The sequence below is a fragment of the Littorina saxatilis genome, linkage group LG6 (assembly GCF_037325665.1).
Source record: "Littorina saxatilis isolate snail1 linkage group LG6, US_GU_Lsax_2.0, whole genome shotgun sequence".
NCBI classification, from domain to species: domain Eukaryota; kingdom Metazoa; phylum Mollusca; class Gastropoda; order Littorinimorpha; family Littorinidae; genus Littorina; species Littorina saxatilis.
In genome coordinates this window covers 22086519-22108090 of record NC_090250.1, presented here as the reverse complement: position 1 = coordinate 22108090, position 21572 = coordinate 22086519, and the positions used below count along the sequence as shown (strand labels likewise).

The 21572-nt window shown below is 42.5% G+C and overlaps 2 protein-coding genes across 3 annotated transcripts; both read right to left on the bottom strand.

Annotated features, from left to right (window-relative positions):
* Positions 1–228: 228 nt before the first annotated feature.
* Positions 229–3406, bottom strand: LOC138968761 (acetylcholine receptor subunit beta-type acr-3-like). The gene has a single exon (XM_070341406.1). It carries the CDS (start codon positions 1634–1636, stop codon positions 554–556), a length of 1083 nt encoding a protein of 360 aa, XP_070197507.1. The 5' UTR covers positions 1637–3406; the 3' UTR covers positions 229–553.
* A 1157-nt stretch (positions 3407–4563) lies between these two features.
* On the bottom strand, positions 4564–14868 carry LOC138968760 (alpha-N-acetylgalactosaminidase-like). Of its 2 annotated transcripts, none has more exons than XM_070341405.1 (8): positions 14609–14868; positions 13863–14021; positions 11388–11562; positions 10474–10648; positions 8992–9083; positions 7334–7498; positions 6305–6517; positions 4564–5009 (listed from the first exon to the last, which is right to left on the bottom strand). In XM_070341405.1, the coding sequence occupies exons 2-8, from the start codon at positions 14009–14011 to the stop codon at positions 4749–4751; spliced, it is 1230 nt and encodes a 409-aa protein (XP_070197506.1). In that variant the 5' UTR covers positions 14012–14021; positions 14609–14868; the 3' UTR covers positions 4564–4748. The 2 variants fall into 2 exon arrangements, with proteins under 2 accessions (XP_070197506.1, XP_070197505.1); XM_070341404.1 differs by lacking the exon at positions 10474–10648 and adding an exon at positions 10235–10409 and having other exon boundaries at positions 14609–14856.
* Positions 14869–21572: the final 6704 nt, after the last annotated feature.

Below are 21572 nucleotides of genomic sequence, written 5' to 3'. Positions count from 1 at the left end.
AGAGGGAGGTAGAGAGAAAGAGAGAGTAGCTTGGATGGAGAATGCAGGAGACAACACACACACACACACACACACACACACACACACACACACACACACACACACACACACACTAACACACACTAACACACACTAACACACAGAAACACATACACACTAACACACACACACACACAGATTACACAGGCAACATTGAAGCACTGATTAAATATCTGTACACACTACAGCCTTGGAGATAAAGGTTTATTGTGCCGAAATAATGGATTATTTGTTACGATATCATACACAATGGAAGTAACAGTGCAGACAAAATTGTTAGAGAGCAAAGGCCAGAAACGAATTAATGAAGCTGTAATAAACAACCAGCTAATTCAGCTTTGGAGATTTTCTTTACACGTCAAGTTAAATGAGACCGAATCTCCAATGCAATATCAATCAAATATCAATCAAACAATAACGGAAAGTAATATACTACCATATCAGCAATTAATACATTACCAAATTTGAACCCAGCAGACAAGGATGCAATTACACAGGGTATTTTCTTAATTAATTACACCATAGATGCTAAAATGATTCCCACTCCCAGTGTATTTGCTATGAATGCAACCACAAAGAGAAACAAGTCAAGACTCCCGGCGGACCTGTACATTTTCTCCCAACTATAACCTGTACTGGACGATAAAGGCAGTTGACCTTTGGAAATGGCTGAATCACTAGCAGAAGTGTGTTTGCCTGTATAAGACAAATCTCCTTTCCCAGTGGGAACTGCCAGTTCCCCAGAAGAATAACTCACATTTGGAGTGGCCGTGTTCAGTTCCGATGATATAGCACTCGTCATGACGGAGGCATTGGTAATATCCTGTTGACATCTCTCCGCTTTGTACCTTCTCAGCATGAATAGGCTGATCCCGAGAGTAAGGAAATTTTCCATCGACACGAAGATGAGGAGATGAAAGATCGCCGGCATCTTGTCGACACCTCTCGGCATGTCAGTGTTGAAGAAAGACACAAACACGGACATGGACACCATCACGGTGACGAGGTAGGAAGCCTTATCCCCCAAGTCCGGTGGAAGAAGAAAGACCAGCACGTTCAGATAGGAAGTCACCACCAGAGGAGCTATCGTCAGAACTACGAAGAAGGTAGTTTTCCTTCTGAGATGCACAACGCACTGTGTGAAGCTTTGGCCTGACCGATAGACCAGCATTTTTTCTCGAACACCAGTCAGGTCCCACTCGCCTTCCACGCCGAATGTTTGCGCAATCGCATCGTTCCAGGGATCTCCTGAAGGCAGAACGTTGACGCTAAATGAGGAATCGACAACAGTGACGAGGCAGTCGTGTTCGTCGAAGGGATAGTTGGATATGTCAAAGCGACAGGAGAAAGAGAGGACGTAGGGGAACACAATCATGATGTTTCCATTCTTGTCCAACTCCACGTTGTTAACTTCGCGAAGAATCTCCACGGTGCTGACTCCTTCCACCACGACCAGAGTAGGAAGCCACACTTTGTCGGAGGGTATTGTGACAGCCCTGATCATGTGGGAAACATTGCCGTCCGTGAAAGTCTCGGCCAAATCCTCCATCACGGCTAAGGCAGGGTCTGTCCAGCAGAACTCTATCCTCGCCGACATTTGAACTGTTTGACGTGCTTGGTCTTACGTGAAGAACTGTAGCTGGAATGATCTTCGCGGTCACGTTCAAATTGTCATCAGCGCTGAATCCGGTAGCCTTGGGGGCAGGAGGGACCTTCTGAAGAACAGCCGGATGATTTAGAAGCCATGCCCGCCATCGGTAGTAGGCTGTTCTGGTAGCAGAGAAGCTGTTGAAATAATCGGAATCGTTCACATGATTCTGTGTTGACTGTCCTGCAACGGGCGATACAGCTTGCAAAAACAGAAGCAGAATAAAGGAATCCACCATGTTGCCCATCTGAGGAAATGGCATCCAATCTTTGTTGCGACCACCTTTTCCTTGACAAGAGTCACAGTGGTAAAGTCTGAAAGTCTTGTCAGTGCTGACCAATTCCCAATATTTCTAGGTATATCCAAGACTTGCAACTCCGATTGAAAGAGAATATAAGTTATGACAGCGTTTTGTTATGATTTTCTTCCATTTTTACCTCTCGTTTAGTGTAACATTTTGTCACGTATAACTCAGCAGGTCAGAGCCTCCGCATTAACGCAAAACATTTAAACAACAAGAGAACAGAACAGTACCTACGTTTGGTACATGCTTAATCAATGTGTCGACAGCTTGTCGCTGCCTTCGTCAGAATGGTAAAAAGTTAGGAATGAAGGCACGGGGTGCCTCCGCAGTAACATAATTTGGCAAAAAAAAAAATAGGTGTGGTTACGGTAACATAGCCAAAAAAAATAGGGTAGGTAGGTAGGCAATCATTTTTTTTAAAACTTTTTTTTCTAATGTGTACAAATTAAACCTACTTGACAGGGAAATAAGTGTGCGACACGGGAGCTTTCGCTTTCATTGCGCTTTTTGCACTCGTTTTTTTTGTTTTTTTTGTTTTTTTGGACAAATGTAATAAAAAGTTATAGGGTCGGCCCCTAAAAATAGGGTAGGTCGGGTTACCGTAACCACACCTATTTTTTTTTTAGGCCTTATGATCAGAGTTCATGCTCATGACTCGTGCGCGCTTCTCGGTTTGATGGGATTTGACAATGATTTAATTGCGGTGCACAGACTATGTCAACAGCTCTTACTCTGACTGGCACGGAGAAAGAAATCAATCAGACCAATTCATTGCGAACAGTATAACCCTTTAACGTAATGACTCTCCGATTTAGTTTTAAAACATTCGACTCCAGGGAAGCACATTGCCGACCATTTGCTGGGGTAGGTCGGGTTAGGGCGTTTACCAGGTACTGTGCAGGGGCGGATCCAAGGGAGGTTTCCGGGGTTTCCGGACACCCCCCCCCCCCCCCGCCTAAAAGAAACAACAAAAGAAAACAAAAAACTGAAAATAAAGAAAAAATGATGGCTCACATTGCACCAGATTGCTCCATTTCCCTTGTATATATCAAAATGTTCCGGGGGGGGGGGGGGGTATGCGCCCGGACCTCCCTAGGAGCCGGCCTTTGTCATGTAAATAACGGTTTGGGAAGGTAGTTGGGTATTTTGTTGGCTCAAATTGCACCAGATCGGTACATTTTCTTTGTTTTGAACCAAATTTGTCTTCTTAAATTAACTTTTGAACGGTATATTAGGGGGAATGTCTTGGCTCAGATTGCACCAGATTGCTTTATTTTCCTTGTTGTTATCAATTTTCGGGGGTGGGGGGGTCGGGGGGGGGGGGGGGAGGTCATATGCACTTCGCACCCTCAAATAAACGCTTCGTGTCGTCGATCTGTCCCTAAAAGAAATTTGGAAGCCCCCCCCCCCCCCCCCCCACCTTAATAAAAAATGTGATCCACCCCTGCTGTGCTAAACCCTATGCGTAGTTTGATACCCAAAGTAAAGGGTGGGTATGCGGTTACTCACTTTAATGCCGCTGACAAGCCACGCTACGGTACAGGATAAAACAGCACCAACGAACATAGCAAAACAGGAAGACAATATCACTTTAACGTGACATCATGCGAAATGACCAGCTCTCTTTTAACGAGTGGTATGTTTTGCAAGATTCATGAACTCTATAGCTGACAATTAACAAGCTACATTGTATATTTCTTCACGCGACGTTTGACGCCTGGAACAACAACAAGTTTGGATCAGCTACTTGTTACTTTTGTTTGTTTGTCTGTTCGTTTTTCTCCCAAAAATGATTGAAGGGACTCGGAAGGAAAATCCTATTTTTCACGTTGGGGGGCCCGGCAGCTCTGGTACTAGATCACTGGAATTGTGTAACGATAACTTCGTTGCGATTTACAAAGTCAACTCTCTCGGTCAGTGAGCTGAATTCTCAGTACGTGCAACACACTTCGCTACGTCACGCTACTATCTCTGGTTCGCGCTCTAAAAGCGTGGAGGCTATCACTATCAACTTTGCCTGTTAATGTTATTCGTGATTTCCTTCACAGTGTGTGTGTGTGTGTGTGTGTGTGTGTGTGTGTGTGTGTGTGTGTGTGTGTGTGTGTGTGTGTGTGTGTGTGTGTGTGTGTGTGTGTTTTGCCATCGTCTTTTAACGTGTGGTTTGTCGTCTGTTTGTCCCGGACATACCAACAAACACTCTGGAAGACAAACGAAATAAAAAGAATGAATATAGTTTTGATTGCCTTTTGCTAAGTTCCTTCTCTTTGAATGTGTTTAATGGGAGCACAGTTTCACTTAAAAAGTAAATACAGCAATGCATACATATAATGTACTACACGTGTCTGTATACCTCAAACAGTCGACTTGTTAACGAGACATTTGTCATAACAACATCAACAACATTATTACCATGTAAAAATCTAAACAACAAGATGACTATGGGTGAAAACAACGTTGAAAAACAAATGCAATCAGTACTCACCAACACAAAGACAGTACAAAGACCAGGTCGAATGTTTGCCTATTAAGGCTTCTTCGAGACAACACAGGAAAACAGAAGCAAAATCGAAAACAAGAGCAGCACTATTTATTTATTTTAACATTACTACCATGTGTGTTTAGGGAGAAAAAGAATAATCATCCATTCTCCGCTTTTCGTGTAATAAAAAAAGAAACAAGTGTTTAATTACATCGTTCATGTTATATCATGCGCATGTTGATACCAGCACGTGTCATTTCCACGGTACCTCGCAGGAATTACATCGTAACGCACTTGACCAAGTAGATACCTTCAGGGTTGACCGTGGCCTTGAACTCGTCCTGTGGTCTGAACTGACCCACGGTCATCCCGCTGAAGATCTCGGTGACGTTGTAACCGCTGGCATTGGTCAGCCCCAGCTGACCCAGAGTAGTGGTGTAGGTGTTGGGTGTTCCTTGGTCACTGTAGTTGACGAAGGCGAGGGCGTAGCTGCCTTGTTGGTACAGGACTTTCTTCCACACGTTGAATATACCTTGATTCTGTCAACCGATAAATGAGAATTCTGGCTGTTAACGTCTTCTTCTTTGTTCATGGGCTGAAACTCCCACGTTCTCTCGTGTTTTTTGCACGAGTGGATTTTTACGTGCATGACCGTTTTTACCCCGCCATTTAGGCAGCCATACGCCAATTCCGGGGAAGGCATGCTGGGTATTTTCGTGTTTCTAACCCATCGAACTCTGACATGGATAACAGGACTTTTTTCGTGCCTACTTGGTCTGGTGCTTACGTGTACACACGAAGGGGGATAAGGCACTAGCAGGTCTGCACATAAATTGACCTGGGAGATCTGAAAAATCTCCACCATTAACCCACCAGGCGGCCGCGGCCGGGATTTGAACTCACGACCTTCCGATTAGGAGGCCAATGCGCCCGTCGGTCTGTTAACAGAGCATTGTCCTTTAACGCGCAAGGAACCAGGTAAAGGATAATGATAACCGTGAAACACTTGTGATGGCACAAGTATAAGATCGACATTTCAACCTAATAGGTCTTCTTGAGCGTCCACTCTCTCTCTAAAAAAAAACCCGATGTATGGTGGCTTGTTGTCAAACCAGCTTTCTGGTCGGTCCTCTGAGCGCATATCGTTTTTTGTTTCGTATTTATCGACCGAGGCCGGAGGCTGAGATTGATAAAGATGTTACAGACAGCGATATGCTTTCTGAGGACCGACAAAAACGCTGTTCTGACAAGCCACCAAAGACATTTTTTGTCAATCATCATTTGGTAGTGCACAAGTAAGTCACTATCATTGACAGGTAGCCATGTTGTTTATAAAATGAAAGTTTAGGGTCCCAAAGACTGTCAGAAGTTCAAGCGATCAAGTCATGATTGTATGTGATGTGAAAAGGCAGAGCTGCAATAATTAGGGTTAGGTTAACCCTAACCCATAATTGTGAATTCAGTTTTTAGCATGCGCCTTTCCCTTTACATGTTTTAAGGCTTTTTGTTGTGTGTGCATATTGCGATTGCAGACCTTAGTTGCAAATTACCATGAGAAGTCGCGATAATTATCAACATTGAGTCTTTGAGAGTGAATGTTTACAATGGATGTTTTCGGAAACACGAAGTCAAAGCCGCGATGGTTTCACACATCAAACACACAGTCTGATTGGCTTTTACTTCGGCAACTCACGATTCGCCTGAATCTTAAAACCATTGACTACTTGGAATTGTCACCTACGAACATTGATTTGTGTTACTCACCTTGTTTTGAATGAAATGATGACAAGATCGTTTAAATGAGAAAGAAATGTACCTTCTGCCCACTACTTACACGAGGCGCTGTGTAGACTAAGAGCCTGCGAGCAGTGTATCCCAGCGGGTCCTGGTTGAGAGCGATGACGTTCCTGTTCTGCAGCAGAGCCTTGGACTTGGGGTCTATATTCCTCAGGTCCACAGACATGTGCATGGGGGCGGACAGCATGGCCCACATCCCCATCTGCACTCGCTGTTGATCGTAGCTCAGACCGAAGTCTCCCACGATCAGCTGTGGAAGAGAGAGAAATTCAAGTTTTACGCCCTCACGGCAACGCCATTAAGGGCATGTTCCCGGGTTTTACCCCGTCTTCAGATGAGTCACACAAGCGTATGCGCGTGTAGGCGGTATCAGCCGTCTGCACTTATGGAAGCATGACCGAGGTATGTTACGTGCCACTGTGGTGACACGGGGGTGGGACCTGGATACCGTATCTGGGTCCGCACATAAAGTTGACCCGTGACCGTCCCGGCCCAGATTCGAACCCGCGACCCTAAGTAAGATCACAAGTCCAGTGCTCTACCACCTGAGCTACACGGGCCCCGCGTAGCAAGAAGAATGGCTCTTAGAGTTGCCATTGGCAACATCGTGCACGAGAAGAACTCTGTTTTGTTCTTTGAACAGTCAGTTCCAAGGCTTTCCTTTTCTAAGTATTATTCAGTAGATACTCAGCCCGACGTTTCCTACGACCAGCTGTGGCACAAGTCAAGTGAGAGATGGTCAATGATCTTTGAATAGAAGTAAGAATCTAGAAAACAAATGGTTGATTTACAGGCTTTCTGGTCCTAGAAGCTAAGTCCGAAGTCCTCAATGATCAACAGCTAAGGAACAAGAAAAATGGCTCTTGGGGTTGCTTTCAGAGCGATCGAAGAACGGCAAGGCCTGGAATCAGAAAACGTGCCTTGACTTCCCATGGACGGCCGCCAACTGAACAGCATATGTGTGTGTGTGTGTGTGTGTGTGTGTGTGTGTGTGTGTGTGTGTTCGTGCCGCTGTCTGCCTGTGCATGTGATGTGCCTGTGAACCCCTCCCTCTAAGCAATCGTACCATATCAGGATCGCTGAAGCTGCCAGGCCCTGTGAGGCTGGCAAAGTTTCCCGAGTTGTTCCCCCAGAAGTCCAGTGTCTCCTTCACGCTGTCCCAGCTGTCCTGAATGTCGTGGTACGCTCGCCATGTGTTGCACCCAGCTGCCACTGCCGTGTAGTTGATGTACTGTGAACACAGACACACACAAATGATGAGACGATGTTAAAGATACTGCACCCTTCCCGCGTACACGGGCATGTTTGTCACCACAAGTCTGTCCAGGATTTTACGTGGAACAAGAGCATCCTTTCACTTGCGAAAATACCAAGAATCCACAGTGTGTCTGCTTCCCATGCAGAAAGGGAATTTGTTTACGCTGATTCTACTTTAGCAGACTGAAAAAGGTATCTCTTACGACTTTTTTTAATTCAATACATTTCAGTTGAATGGAATGGAATGGAGTGGAGTGGAGTGGAGTGGAGTGGAGTGGAGTGGAGTGGAGTGGAGTGGAATTGAATTCAATCAATTCAATTCAATTCAATTCAATTCAATTCAATTCAATTCAATTCAATTCAATTCTTCTTCTTCTTCTTCTTCTTCTTCTTTTTCTTCTTCTTTGTTCATGGGCTTAGACTACCACGTTCACTCATGGTTTTAGCACGAGTGGATTTTTACGTGTATGACCGTTTTTACCACGCCATTCAGGCAGCATACGCCCATTTCGGAGGAGGCATGCTGGGTATTTTCGTGTTTGATCTTTTTCGTGCGCACTTGGTCTTGTGCTTGCGTGTACACACGAAAGGGGGTTAAAGTCACTAGCCGCGAGGTCTGCACATAAGTTGACCTGGGAGATCGGAAAAATCTCCACTCTTAACCCACCAGGCGGCAGCGACCGGGATTCAAACTCACGACCTCCCGATTAGGAGGCCGACGTCTTACCACCACGCCACTGCGCCTGTCAATTCAATTCGATACAACTTTATTATATGAATGCATAACAAACAGATTTTTTCTTTTTGTCATGCACTTAGATAATACAGTTGTATTGAATTGAATTGAACTGTATTGACTTGGACAAATAGTCTTCAAAAGAAGCAGCCCGGCTATTGACTTTTTTGGCTTGTGATTAAGACAAAGGATCCCATACAAATCCCTCAACATTGAACAGGACTTGGTGGTATGAGTAGTTTTACAAAATTATCAAATAGAAACATAAAAAAGGAGACGAAGAGCTTGTTTACATAATTTAGAAATGTATTGAATATGGGCTGTGTGGTTGTATGCTTTATTGTGTTTTCCCGTTGTTGTTTTTAAAAAAAAAAATCTTTTAATGTTGTTGTTTTTTATGGTTTTTTTTTAAATTTATTTTTTATTTTTATTTTTTTTTTTTTTGTTGTTGTTGAAGATGCATAGTTTTGTATGGTTGATGTTACTTGATGTTGCTGTCTGATTTTGATGTCGTGTACCAAAAAGAATTAAAAACGTGTAAAAAATTAAAAAAAAAAAAAAAAAAATCCCTCAACATATTTGTGGTGGTAAACATTATCTCTGACAAGAAAAGAAATGTAAACAAAAAGAATAGTGAAAGTCAGAATTAATGCAATAACAAAATGTAATATGCACGAAAGTTTACGCAGTGGCTTTGCATTGTTGTCGGGATTTGATATTAATGTACTCACTTCTTGTTTAAACAGCTGGTAGAGAGGCCATTCGCAGGAATAGAGAATCTGGCGCCCGGTCTTATTCAAGAAAAACTCCATGACGGGGTAGCCTGCACATAGAGGAGCTGATGATGTGCTTGGCAAAGGGCAGTAATCAGTTCAGTCTATGCGGTTGTCTTCTACCACGATGATATATACAGTTAGCATAGTAATAGCCGTTAAAGTGCGGCCACAACCTTTCCGAACGGGCAAATATGACGCCATCAAATAGCGCTATCAAACATCGAAGAAAAACGACACAAGCAAATGCCCTAAGAAAACGCATAGATCAAATTTTATGGAAATCCGTTCTGTAGTTTTTGACAAATGCTTTGCACACACAGACAGACATACATACTTAGGGGGGCAAAGGTCGTCTCCGTCCTCGTTAAAATATTCAGTCAAAAATGAATGTATAAAGCAAGAGGCAAATCAAAATTTGTGATTTCCTTTTTAAGGCTGAATTTGAGATCATTAACCAAAGAAAATACCTTTTCTTCATCTATTTTCATTGCAAAGGAACTCAATTAAATGTTCACACTGTATTATTTAACGGGGCAAAAGAAAAGCACGCGTAAGAAACAGCTAAGATAACTACCAGCATTTCATTAAACGATAACAGAACGGTGAGAACAATTCATCTTCAAGCGATTGTATATCAACCACACAAAGTATCCCCAACAATCACAAGTCAATCAATCAGCCACATGAACAATCATTCAATTATTCAACACATCCGTCCATCAATCTTGCTGCCCCCCGCGGGTTAGGGAGAGTCCCATATTGGTTGGGACGAGAAAGAATTTACCCGATGCTCCCCAGCATGTCGTAAGAGGCGACTAACGGATTCTGTTTCTCCTTTTACCCTTGTTAAGTGTTTCTTGTATAGAATATAGTCAATGTTTGTAAAGATTTTAGTCAAGCCGTATGTAAGAAATGTTAAGTCCTTTGCACTGGAAACTTGCATTCTCCCAGTAAGGTAATATATATTGTACTACGTTGCAAGCCCCTGGAGCAAATTTTTGATTAGTGCTTTTGTGAACAAGAAACAATTGACAAGTGGCTCTATCCCATCTCCCCCCTTCCCTCCGTCGCGATATAACCTTGAACGGTTGAAAACGACGTTAAACACCAAATAAATAAATAAATAAATAAAATCAATCTTGCTTCCGTCTATACATAGGAGCAAACTCTACTATCTTTCCTCCAGCTGACAACTAACCGGTGTCGCCATCTCGTGGAACGGAATTGCAGCCGTCAAATTTGAGCAGGTCGATTTCCCAGGATGCGAACTGATAAGCATACTGTTCCAGGTGAAATTCAGCTCCAGGATAACCAAGGCACGTAATATGGCCGAAATCCTGATACATCCCAAACTTCATCCCCATGGCGTGAATCTGCAAGAAGAAAAATGTCGAAAGTGATGGATTAAGATTGAGATTACTTTTGCAAACTACTAACCGTAATCTCCATCTCGAGGGTTCGAGTGACAGCCGTCAAACTTGAGGAGGTCTACTCCCCAGGAGGCGAACTGTTGAGCGTACTGCTGCATATGGAACTCGCTGCCCGGATAACCTCCGCAAGTTAATCGACCGAGGTCTTGGTACATGCCGAATTTCATCCCTAAAGCGTGGATCTGTTCAGGGACAGAAAACACATGAACATTATCGTGACTTGAAGATGCCGGTCCTCTCGTGAGTACAATAAAGTTTACCGCTGCAGATTTTCCAAGGCTTGTACATGACATACAAGCATTCTTTCACCTGAATATATTCCAAAAAACACTGAGCATATTGACAAATGTGTCATGCACCTACTTTTCAGCCGGTTACACTGGATAGAGATTTGTGAATGTCGAATGAATAGAGTGGAGATCGAACCTCCTACTTCCTGTATTAGAGGCGAGTGCTCTGATCACTACAGCGATACGGCTGTAGAAATAATATATGTAAGATGTATAGAAATAGGTCATTCTCAGATTACTGTCCCAGAGGGAGGTGACCTACTTCATGAAAGGTTTACAACCATCATTTTCCATCAAATCAACTACATGCTGTTTCTGTATTGTGTTTCAAGGAATACATTTATATGTTTTCAACATAAATTTGACTACTTTTTCATTGCAAATTTGTTTGACATTTCAGTTTGCTAAATATCTGAGAATGACCCAATAATGAAGTGGACGGACAAAGAAAAAGATATTGAGACAATCAATTCGATCTTATTTTTGAGTTTTTTCCCCTCTGTTGATTGTCTCACAATCGTTTGTTTGCTTGTTTGGAACATTAGCAGTCGATCTGTTCAGAGGTGGTTTTTTTGTGGTACGAGAAACACACATACACGAACACCATACGTCAGTGTTGCAGTGTCCTCACTTTGTCAGCCAGGTATTTGGGGCCGTTCGGAAAGCGTTTGGGGTCGGGCACCATCCCTCCGTTCTCATCCGTGTAGTTGGCCATCCAGCAGGCGTCAATGTTGACGTACACATAACCAGCATCCTTGTAGCCTTCGTTCACCATGATGTCCGCCATCTCTAGGATCAGGTTCTCGCTGAAACAACAATCAGTAGACAGCATCCTTGTAGCCTTCATTCACCATCATGTCCGCCATCTTTAGGATCAGGTTCTCGCTGAAACAACAACCAGTAGACAGCATGCTTGTAGCCTTCGTTCACCATCATGTCCGCATTCTCTAGGATCAGGTTCTCGCTGAAACAACAATCAGTAGATCAAAGTAACCAACATCCTTGTAGATTTCGTTCACCATCATGTCCGCCATCTATAGGATCAAGTTCTCGCTAAAACAACAACCAGTAGACAGCATCCTTGTAGCCTTCGTTCACCATCATGTCCGCCATCTGTAGGATCAGGTTCTCGCTGAAACAACAATCAGTAGATCAAAGTAACCAACATCCTTGTAGATTTCGTTCACCATCATGTCCGCCATCTATAGGATCAAGTTCTTGCTAAAACAACAACCAGTAGACAGCATCCTTGTAGCCTTCGTTCACCATCATGTCCGCCATCTCTAGGATCAGGTTCTCGGTGAAACAACAACCAGTAACTCATAACTCATAACTCATAACTCATAACATTTTATTGATCCAACAAAGGAAATTAAATTGATCATCAGCACATATAGGTCATTAATTAATAATTATAAAAGAATAAGAGAAGAAAATTCATAAAACCCATGATAACAAAAAAATATCTAAAGTAATATATGTACAACTACAATACCCTTTTTACTTGCACACTTGACACACCGACACACCAACACACATGCATACATACCTACATACATACCTACATGCATACCTACATATATACATACATACATACATACATACATACATACATACATACATACATACATACATACATACATACATTCCATGTTAAAGTGCAGCCAAGAATATCACAATAACCATATCACTGTTTGGACTAACAGACAAGTCCCCATGCAAATGATGATAACAACAATCCATAATTAACGCTATTGCACTACCAAAAGAAGAGACCAACCAAACACATAAAACCAATCACAGTAATCATCATCAGTTATCACAGGTATCACAGTAGATTTGCCATCAGGTAGTTAGACTCAATTGGGCAAATATAGTGTCAACACCAGTAGACAGCATCCTAGTAGCCTTCGTTCACCATCATGTCCTCCATCTCTAGGATCAGGTTCTCACTGAAACAACAATCAGAAGATCAAAGTAACCAACATCCTTGTAGCCTTCGTTCACCATCATGTCCGCCATCTGTAGGATCAGGTTATCGCTAAAACAACAACCAGTAGACAGCATCCTTGTAGCCTTCGTTCATCATCATGTCCGCCATCTCTAGGATCATGTTCTCGCTAAAACAACAACCAGTAGACAGCATCCTTGTAGCCTTCGTTCACCATCATGTCCGCCATCTCTACGACCAGGTTCTCGCTAAAACAACAACCAGTAGACAGCATCCTTGTAGCCTTCGTTCATCATCATGTCCGCCATCTCTAGGATCATGTTCTCGCTAAAACAACAACCAGTAGACAGCATCCTTGTAGCCTTCGTTCACCATCATGTCCGCCATCTTTAGGATCAGGTTCTCGCTGAAACAACAACCAGTAGACAGCATCCTTGTAGCCTTCGTTCACCATCATGTCCGCCATCTCTAGGATCAGGTTCTCGCTGAAACAACAACCAGTAGACAGCATCCTTGTAGCCTTCGTTCACCATCATGTCCGCCATCTGTAGGATCAGGTTCTCGCTAAAACAACCAGTAGACAGCATCCTTGTAGCCTTCGTTCACCATCATGTCCGCCATCTCTAGGATCAGGTTCTCGCTGAAACAACAATCAATGGAAGAGGAGAGTACTCGAGGAGGTGGTGGTGTTTATGCTGATGAAGATGAGGAACAATTGGAGGAAGAGAAGGAGATGATGCTCGCAACTAAACCTGACGTCTCTAGAATCAGGTTCTCGCAAAAAACAAAAATTGAGTGTGGAAGTGCTGCTGCTGCTGCCGGTGATGATGATGATGCACCGTTTGAGAGAGTATATAGCTTCCATTTGTTAAAAACAAAAAATACACACACATACACCACTACGACGATGAGAACAATCAGGATAACCTGACCAAACAAAAATAACATGGAAGTATTTTCCACGGTAGAGAAGTGCATTGTTTGTCAAGCTTCTCATTACAAAATTATGTTGTCACGTCATAAACACACACACGCGCATGCTGCTTGCAACGTTGTGAGAGTCAGTCACTGCCTTGCAATGCGTCTATGAATAAACACACTCTATCCCACTCCAGGTCAGTATTCATGTTTTTGTGATCGTTGATCTTCACCCACCTGATGCAGTTGTGCGGGTCGTTGACGCAGTCCACGTTGCAGCGGAATCGTTCCCATGACAACCAGCCCATGGGAGGGGTGAGAGCGAGGCCATTGTTGAGAGCTGACACCGCTCCGATAAACAGGCACAGCGATATTATCACCTTCATCGTGCTGGAACTGGAAAGAGAATAATGTTCAGACTTCAAACGTAAATTTACTGTTCGAATGAGTTTTGATTTGTTTGTAATTCTTCCTCATTCTCCTACGCATCAGCAACATAAAATAGAGTGTTTACATTTAAAACACTGTTGCGTTCTTTTGCATGTTCATAGAATTTACTTTCAGAGACGTGTATGCAAACAATCAAAATAAGAAGTGGTGTCTTTAAAACCGAATTATAACCGGTGATGAATATTCAAATGACTGAACGTTCAGGTTTTTTTTACCAAACAAACGGAAGCAGCCAGTCAGTTATACACACACAGGTATAGTCCAAGGCACATTGTTTTGTACCAAACTCAATTCACATAATAGTATCAGCTTTTGAATTATTTTTACGATGCGTGCGAACCAGAGAAAGCGTTTAACGTTAGTTATTGAAAACACTTACAGTACTTCACTCAGAAATTTGGTGCAAAACTTGAAGTACAGACACACGAAACACTCAAGGTACCATTATTTTCACAGCTGCCTCGCTTAACATTATGAATATTTTAATACATTTTTTTTCAAAACGTTAGAAAAGGGTGTAAATAAATACTCACCTTTCCTTCAGATTTGTTTGTATCACAGAGGCTGGTTTGTATCACAGAGACTGGTTCAGTCCAAAAAAGAAGCGAACAGCTAGCTGACACACAAATGGGTCTCACACGAGCGTTATCCAGCGTACAAGATAAATAACACGAATTTAAATCGATCATCAGAGAGGTTAAAGGGTGCGTCACCAGCATTTATGCGAACAGTGTACATGTACGTACACATGCTTTCATTTTCGATGTCAAGGTGATATCAAACAGATTAAGGCAAAAAATGAATGTGCCAAAATGTGACTGCAACTTGCATTTTGTTAAGAGAATAACCTTAATACATCAAAGGATAGAGGTTGTGGCCCAACCTTTCAACATAAAACAGATTGACAGACAGACCGACGGACTTTCAAGAAAATACAAAATTAAACACACAGGCAGACATACATATAATTATATACACGGACAGACAGCTCAGCTAAATAATGATCGCTATAGTAATACGGTGACTTTATCTTTTTATCTTTACAGAAAAAAACCGCTGACGGGCCATTAAGGCAAAAAAAAAAAAAAAGGTCTGTTTACGGTAACATAGGCCCAAAAAATAGGGTCAGTAGGTCGGGATTTTTATTTTTTTATTTTTTTTTTCTCCAAAAAACCATATTTTTACGTTATTTTGCAAAAAAAACAAGATTTTTATTTTTTTTCCCCCCAAATGCCAAAGAAAAGTCTAGGGTCGCGCGAAAAAAATAGGGTCGGTCGGGTTACCGTAAACAGACCTTTTTTTTTTTTTTGGCCTAAGCATGCATCTGCTTATCTACTTTGAGGTCACAACACAACAAAACATTATCTCAAACACGTGGTTTTATATTTGAACCAATTGAAAACATGATTTGTTACTGAAGCACCATCTTATACAGTTAGGATAGTCGCCACTTATTAGAAGATGGGACATGGTGCTATCGAAAGACCTGACTTTCTGACCCTAAGACGTATATATAACGCGGGGGGGGGGGGGGGGGGGGGTGCTCAGGAGCACAAAATTGTGCGGTGCTGTCGCTTGTTTAAGCGGAGTAAGCGATGAATGTCCCTGAAACAAGGAGAGCGTCTCGTGGTAAAGTTGTCTACCTTGGCATTACGTCAAATTATCAGCAATACACGCCACTAAGACGCCTACTTATGAAATGGTCTTTGCAACAAAGGCTGCTGCATCAAATTAACATTCCTTGTTGCGTACGTGATCTTACACCCCCACCCCCCCTGTATATTCTCAGGCTTTTGCAAGTTATCTGACCGTTTTTCTTCTGAAAACAGATACCACAACTCAGCAGTCTGTTTTCTGATTTAAAACAATCCCACCTAAATGGCAGTAAAAGAAATGTCACTCTGCATTAGGAACATCCGGGTTTGTGAGTGTTGGTATGTGTCCAAGTGAAACACTTCTCTAATGCCATGTACAAGCCTGGGCAGATCTGACGCGGCGTGCCTGTACGCTTAGGCCCGGCTAGGCCCTGTTCGCTTAGGCCCGGCGCTCACCTATGTAATTTCAGCAGGACAGACGACGCACTGCAGATTATCCCAGCCCGCTACACGCTGCGTGAAAGTAAAACCGGCCAAGTACTCGTCATTATCCCTATCACAGCATCAATAATATGCAGTGTGTCGTCTGTGCCGCTGAAACCGCGCAGGTATATTCTGCCCTTAACATGATGTCGACAAGTTCTCTCTGGATCAAACTAACGTAGTACCCGGTGCGTCTCGCTAGCGCTACGTGTCATTTGTGCTACGTATCGTTTCCGCTATTTTCTGTAGTGCTATCGACACAAATTGCCGAAAACAGTAGTGCTATCGGCAGGCAGTGCTATTGACACAATTCACACGTGCCATTATCACTAAGTCTCAATAGCACTACGTGTCGACATTACTATTTGTGAAAAACCAATGTACTGTAGCGCTTTGTGTCGATAGCGCTACGTGTCGATAGCACTACGTGTCGATAGCACTACTACATGTTCCAACTGCAGACACTTCCCTTTGTGCGTGCGCGTGTTTATAAATGTGTGTGTGTGTGTGTATGTGTGTGTGTGTGTGTGTGTGTGTGTGAGTGTGTGTGTGTATGTATGTGTTTGTTTGTGTGTGTGTGTGCGTGCGTGCGTGTGTGTATGTAAGTGTGTGTGTGTGTGTGTGTCCACTGTTTTGTCTGTATGGCTGTCTGTCTGTCTGTCTGTCTGTCTCGTGTGGGCTCTCTCTCTCTCTCTTCTTCCCTCTCTCATACGTTATCTCTCTCTGTACCTCTTAATCACTCTCTCCTTTTCTCTCTCGTTCCCCCCCCCCCCCCCCTTCTCTCATTCTTTCTTTCTCTTTCGATCTTCCCCCCCCTCTCCCATCCCCCCTCTCTCTCTTTCTCTCGGCATGTTACCGTATATACATACCCGGATGTTTCTGTGTGGGGGGGGGGGGGGGGGGTGGTGCTCTATGTACAAGAACGCCTATGACTGAGATATTTATTCGTAATTTTATATTTAAATATTATAGAGCATTGTGCTTGATGTATTTTGATTGATGTATAGATCTATGTATAATGTTGATAATTAATCGTTGTGTTTCAGAATTTGTATGAGCTATGCAATGTTATGTGGAAAGAAAAAAATGTCCTTCTTGTGTTTTATAAATATGGACCATAACGGGTTTTTTTTATCTGATATTATCTTATCCTACACACACCCATACATACATTCCCACATACACACACAAACATACACACGCACACAAACACACCCACACACACACACACACACACACACACACACACACACACACACACACAAAACAGAAGGAGTGAGAGCGAGAGAGAAAGTGAGAAAGAGAGAGTCGTCATTAAATAAGTAGTGGTATTGACACGTAGCGATAATGACACGTAGTGCTATAAGATGTAGTGCTATCGACACGTAATGATAATGAACGAATGATAGCGACTCGTACAACAATTATTTGTAGCACTAATCAACGTAGTGATAGCGGCACGTAGCACAAATGACACGTAGCGCTAGCGATACGCACCTCGTAGTACCGACATGCCTTTTGCACACAGCCGGGACCTCCAGGTCAACCTGGAACTACCATGATACCGTCAAACGTATACACAGTGCAGAAACTTAAAAGTTGACATGCATACACACAAAGAAAAGACTTAAACTTCACCCTTGAACTTCCATGGTGCCAATATGCCTAGACATAGAGCAGAGACGTATTGGTTCACTCTGGAACTACCGTAGTACAGACAGGCCTAGACATAAAACAGAGACGTATTGGTTCACTCTGTGGAACTACCGTGGTACTGACAGGCCTAGACATAAAACAGAGACGTATTGGTTCACTCTGTGGAACTACCGTGGTACCGACAGGCCTAGACATAAAACAGAGACGTATTGGTTCACTCTGTGGAACTACCGTGGTACAGACAGGCCTAGACATAAAACAGAGACGTATTGGTTCACTCTGTGGAACTACCGTGGTACTGACAGGCCTAGACATAAAACAGAGACGTATTGGTTCACTCTGTGGAACTACCGTGGTACAGACAGGCCGAGACATAGAGCAGAGACGTATTGATTCACTCTGGAACTACCGTGGTACCGACAGGCCTAGACATAAAACAGAGACGTATTGGTTCACTCTGTGGAACTACCGTGGTACCGACAGGCCTAGACATAAAACAGAGACGTATTGGTTCACTCTGGAACTACCGTGGTACAGACAGGCCTAGACATAAAACAGAGACGTATTGGTTCACTCTGTGGAACTACCGCGGTACAGACAGGCCCAGACATAAAACAGAGGCGTATTGGTTCACTCCGGAACTACCGTGGTACAGACAGGCCTAGACATAGAGCAGAGACGTATTGGTTCACTCTGTGGAACTACTGTGGTACAGACAGGCCTAGACATAGAGCAGAGACGTATTGGTCCAATCTGTGGAACTACCGTGGTACTGACAGGCCTAGACATAAAACAGAGACGTATTGGTTCACTCTGTGGAACTACCGTGGTACAGACAGGCCTAGACATAGAGCAGAGACGTATTGGTTCACTCTGGAACTACCGTGGTACAGACAGGCCTAGACATAGAGCAGAGACGTATTGGTTCACTCTGTGGAACTACCGTGGTACCGACAGGCCTAGACATAGAGCAGAGACGTATTGGTTCACTCTGGAACTACCGTGATACAGACAGGCCTAGACATAGAGTAGACAACGTATTGGTTCACTGTGTGGAACTACCGTGGTACAGACATGCTTCTATACAAAGCAAGAAACGTGCTGAAACATCCCAGTGGAGACGTATTGGTTCACTCTGGAACGCCCGAAGTACTGACACGCATACACACAGAGAAGGGACTTTAAGTTCACTCTGAAACTACGGTACCCTTATCCGACATCTCTGCTAAAAGAGCAGAGACCTACGTTCTTTTCAGAACGATATTGGAACCAACATGCATACACACAGAGTAAAATAGCTCCTTAGATACTCCACCATGGTTTAAACAGTTTTATTCGGGTAATTGCAAATAACAATGCCGCACACCATCGATGAAATAAATGGAGCACAACAAGCAAAGCTTATTAACGTGCTCTTGAAAACAATATATTTGTTTTGGCGGACGAATATCAGGTATGTTAAAAGGATAAGGAGGTTTGCAAACAGAACATAAATTAGGATAAAGAAAACGAAAATCAACCGAAATACACAAATAAAAGCAACAAAAGAACAAGTCGCGTAAGGCGAAAATACAATATTTAGTCAAGTAGCTGTCGAACTCACAGAATGAAACTGAACGCAATGCAACGCAGCAAGACCGTATACTCGTGGTCCACCGCTCACGGCATAGGCAGTGAAATTGACAAGAAGAGCGGGGTAGTGGTTACGCTATGCTGCATAGCACGCTTTTCTGTACCTCTCTTCGTTTTAACTTTCTGAGCGTGTTTTTAATCCAAACATATCATATCTATATGTTTTTGGAATCAGGAACCGACAAGGAATAAGATGAAAGTGTTTTTAAAACGATTTCGAAAAAAAAAATTTGATAATAATTTTTATATATTTAATTTTCAGAGCTTGTTTTTAATCCGAATATAACATATTTATATGTTTTTGGAATCAGCAAATGATGGAGAATAAGATAAACGTAAATTTGGATCGTTTTATAAATTTTTATTTTTTTTTACAATTTTCAGATTTTTAATGACCAAAGTCATTAATTAATTTTTAAGCCACCAAGCTGAAATGCAATACCGAACCCCGGGCTTCGTCGAAGATTACTTGACCAAAATTTCAACCAATTTGGTTGAAAAATGAGGGCGTGACAGTGCCGCCTCAACTTTCACGAAAAGCCGGATATGACGTCATCAAAGACATTTATCAAAAAAATGAAAAAAACGTTCGGGGATTTCATACCCAGGAACTCTCATGTCAAATTTCATAAAGATCGGTCCAGTAGTTTAGTCTGAATCGCTCTACACACACACACAGACAGACAGACGCACATACACCATACCCTCGTTTCGATTCCCCCTCGATGTTAAAATATTTAGTCAAAACTTGACTAAATATAAAAAGAAGCATTAATAAGCAATTTTAACAAACAAATTCACACACACACACACACACACACACACACACACACACACACACACACACACACACACACACACACACACACACATCGTCCACATAATATAGAGATTCATTCTGAATCAGAACAATGCAATAAAAAAGATACCTCGTTAAATCAATATAAATGTATACACGGAGAATTCATAATTACCCAAACCGTTAACTCAATACAATGAACCTATATAACTAATCAAAAATGAATCTATTTTCGCTGACTGACTTATCTCTATTGCCACACAAAAAATCATCTAAGATAAGAAAATCATAATCAGAGAGCGTTGACAGACGATCGTGTCGTGACTGACTGTACAGCGAACATTGAAACAAGTATTGTTCCACACTTTCAAAAAAACCACCAAATGTGCATGAGGGATCGAGAGTCAAGTGTCTATTAAATAAATCTCCATTTAGATTACTTAACCTTAACCTCAGCCTGCTATGAATAATTTCCAAATTACGATCAGAAAACAACAACAAAGAGAACAACGAGGAGATTATCTTGACCTAATTTAGTCTTGACCCAAATTGCTTCTAAATCGGATATACATAAGTCAATTCTTGGTTTACAAATCAATTTGCTTTTTATTTACAAGGCTACGCCACCTTGGGCATTTCCGGGTCGATCGCGTCTTACAGGTGGGTGATAACCTTTTAAACAAATACAATCTTGATCAGACAGCCAGGTTTCAGACACAGCTATGACATCAACATTTCCGAGCTCTGCTTCTTAAAACAGTACTTTGGGCTGAAGACTACGTACATTTACATGAACCATAGAGAGACGCTTCGCCCTTTTTGTGTCTGGCCTGGGATTGGGGGGGGGGGGGGGGGGACGTCTCCACCCATAATAAGCAAAAGACAAGTAACAACATTCATTATTCCGTGTGGAATATAAACTCTGTCCAACGACAAAGTCTTACTAGCACGTAATGTTCATTATGTGACAAATCCAAGTAGTGAATGGTTTTGAGCTTCAGGTGAAACGCGGATTGTCATTGTAAAAGCCAATCACACTGTCTGTTCGATATGTGGTACCATCGCGACTTTGGATTCGTGTTACCGAAGACAACGACTGTAAACATTCACTCTGAAAGACCCTATCAATGTTGAGAATTAACGCGACGACTCATAGTCAATGTGCAACTAATCTGGGAAATCGAAAATTGCGCAAAGAAAACTCTGTATTGCAGCTCTGTACATATTTAGACTGAAAGAAAAGCGACATAAAGTTAAAGGCATACTAACGCACTCCCGTGTTTACAAAGTGTAGTTTGCCCACAATCGATGTCAAACGCACCATAAGACCAT

Excerpts from the sequence above, each read along its gene's own strand:
- LOC138968761 (XM_070341406.1), bottom strand. The coding sequence starts at position 1,636 with ATGTCGGCGAGGATAGAGTTCTGCTGGACAGACCCTGCCTTAGCCGTG.
- LOC138968760 (XM_070341405.1), bottom strand. The coding sequence starts at position 14,011 with ATGAAGGTGATAATATCGCTGTGCCTGTTTATCGGAGCGGTGTCAGCT. Across the intron at positions 11,563-13,862 it reads GACCCGCACAACTGCATCAG|CGAGAACCTGATCCTAGAGA; the intron begins GTGGGTGAAGAT and ends TTGTTGTTTCAG. Across the intron at positions 5,010-6,304 it reads TAGTCTACACAGCGCCTCGT|AATCAAGGTATATTCAACGT; the intron begins GTAAGTAGTGGG and ends ATCGGTTGACAG.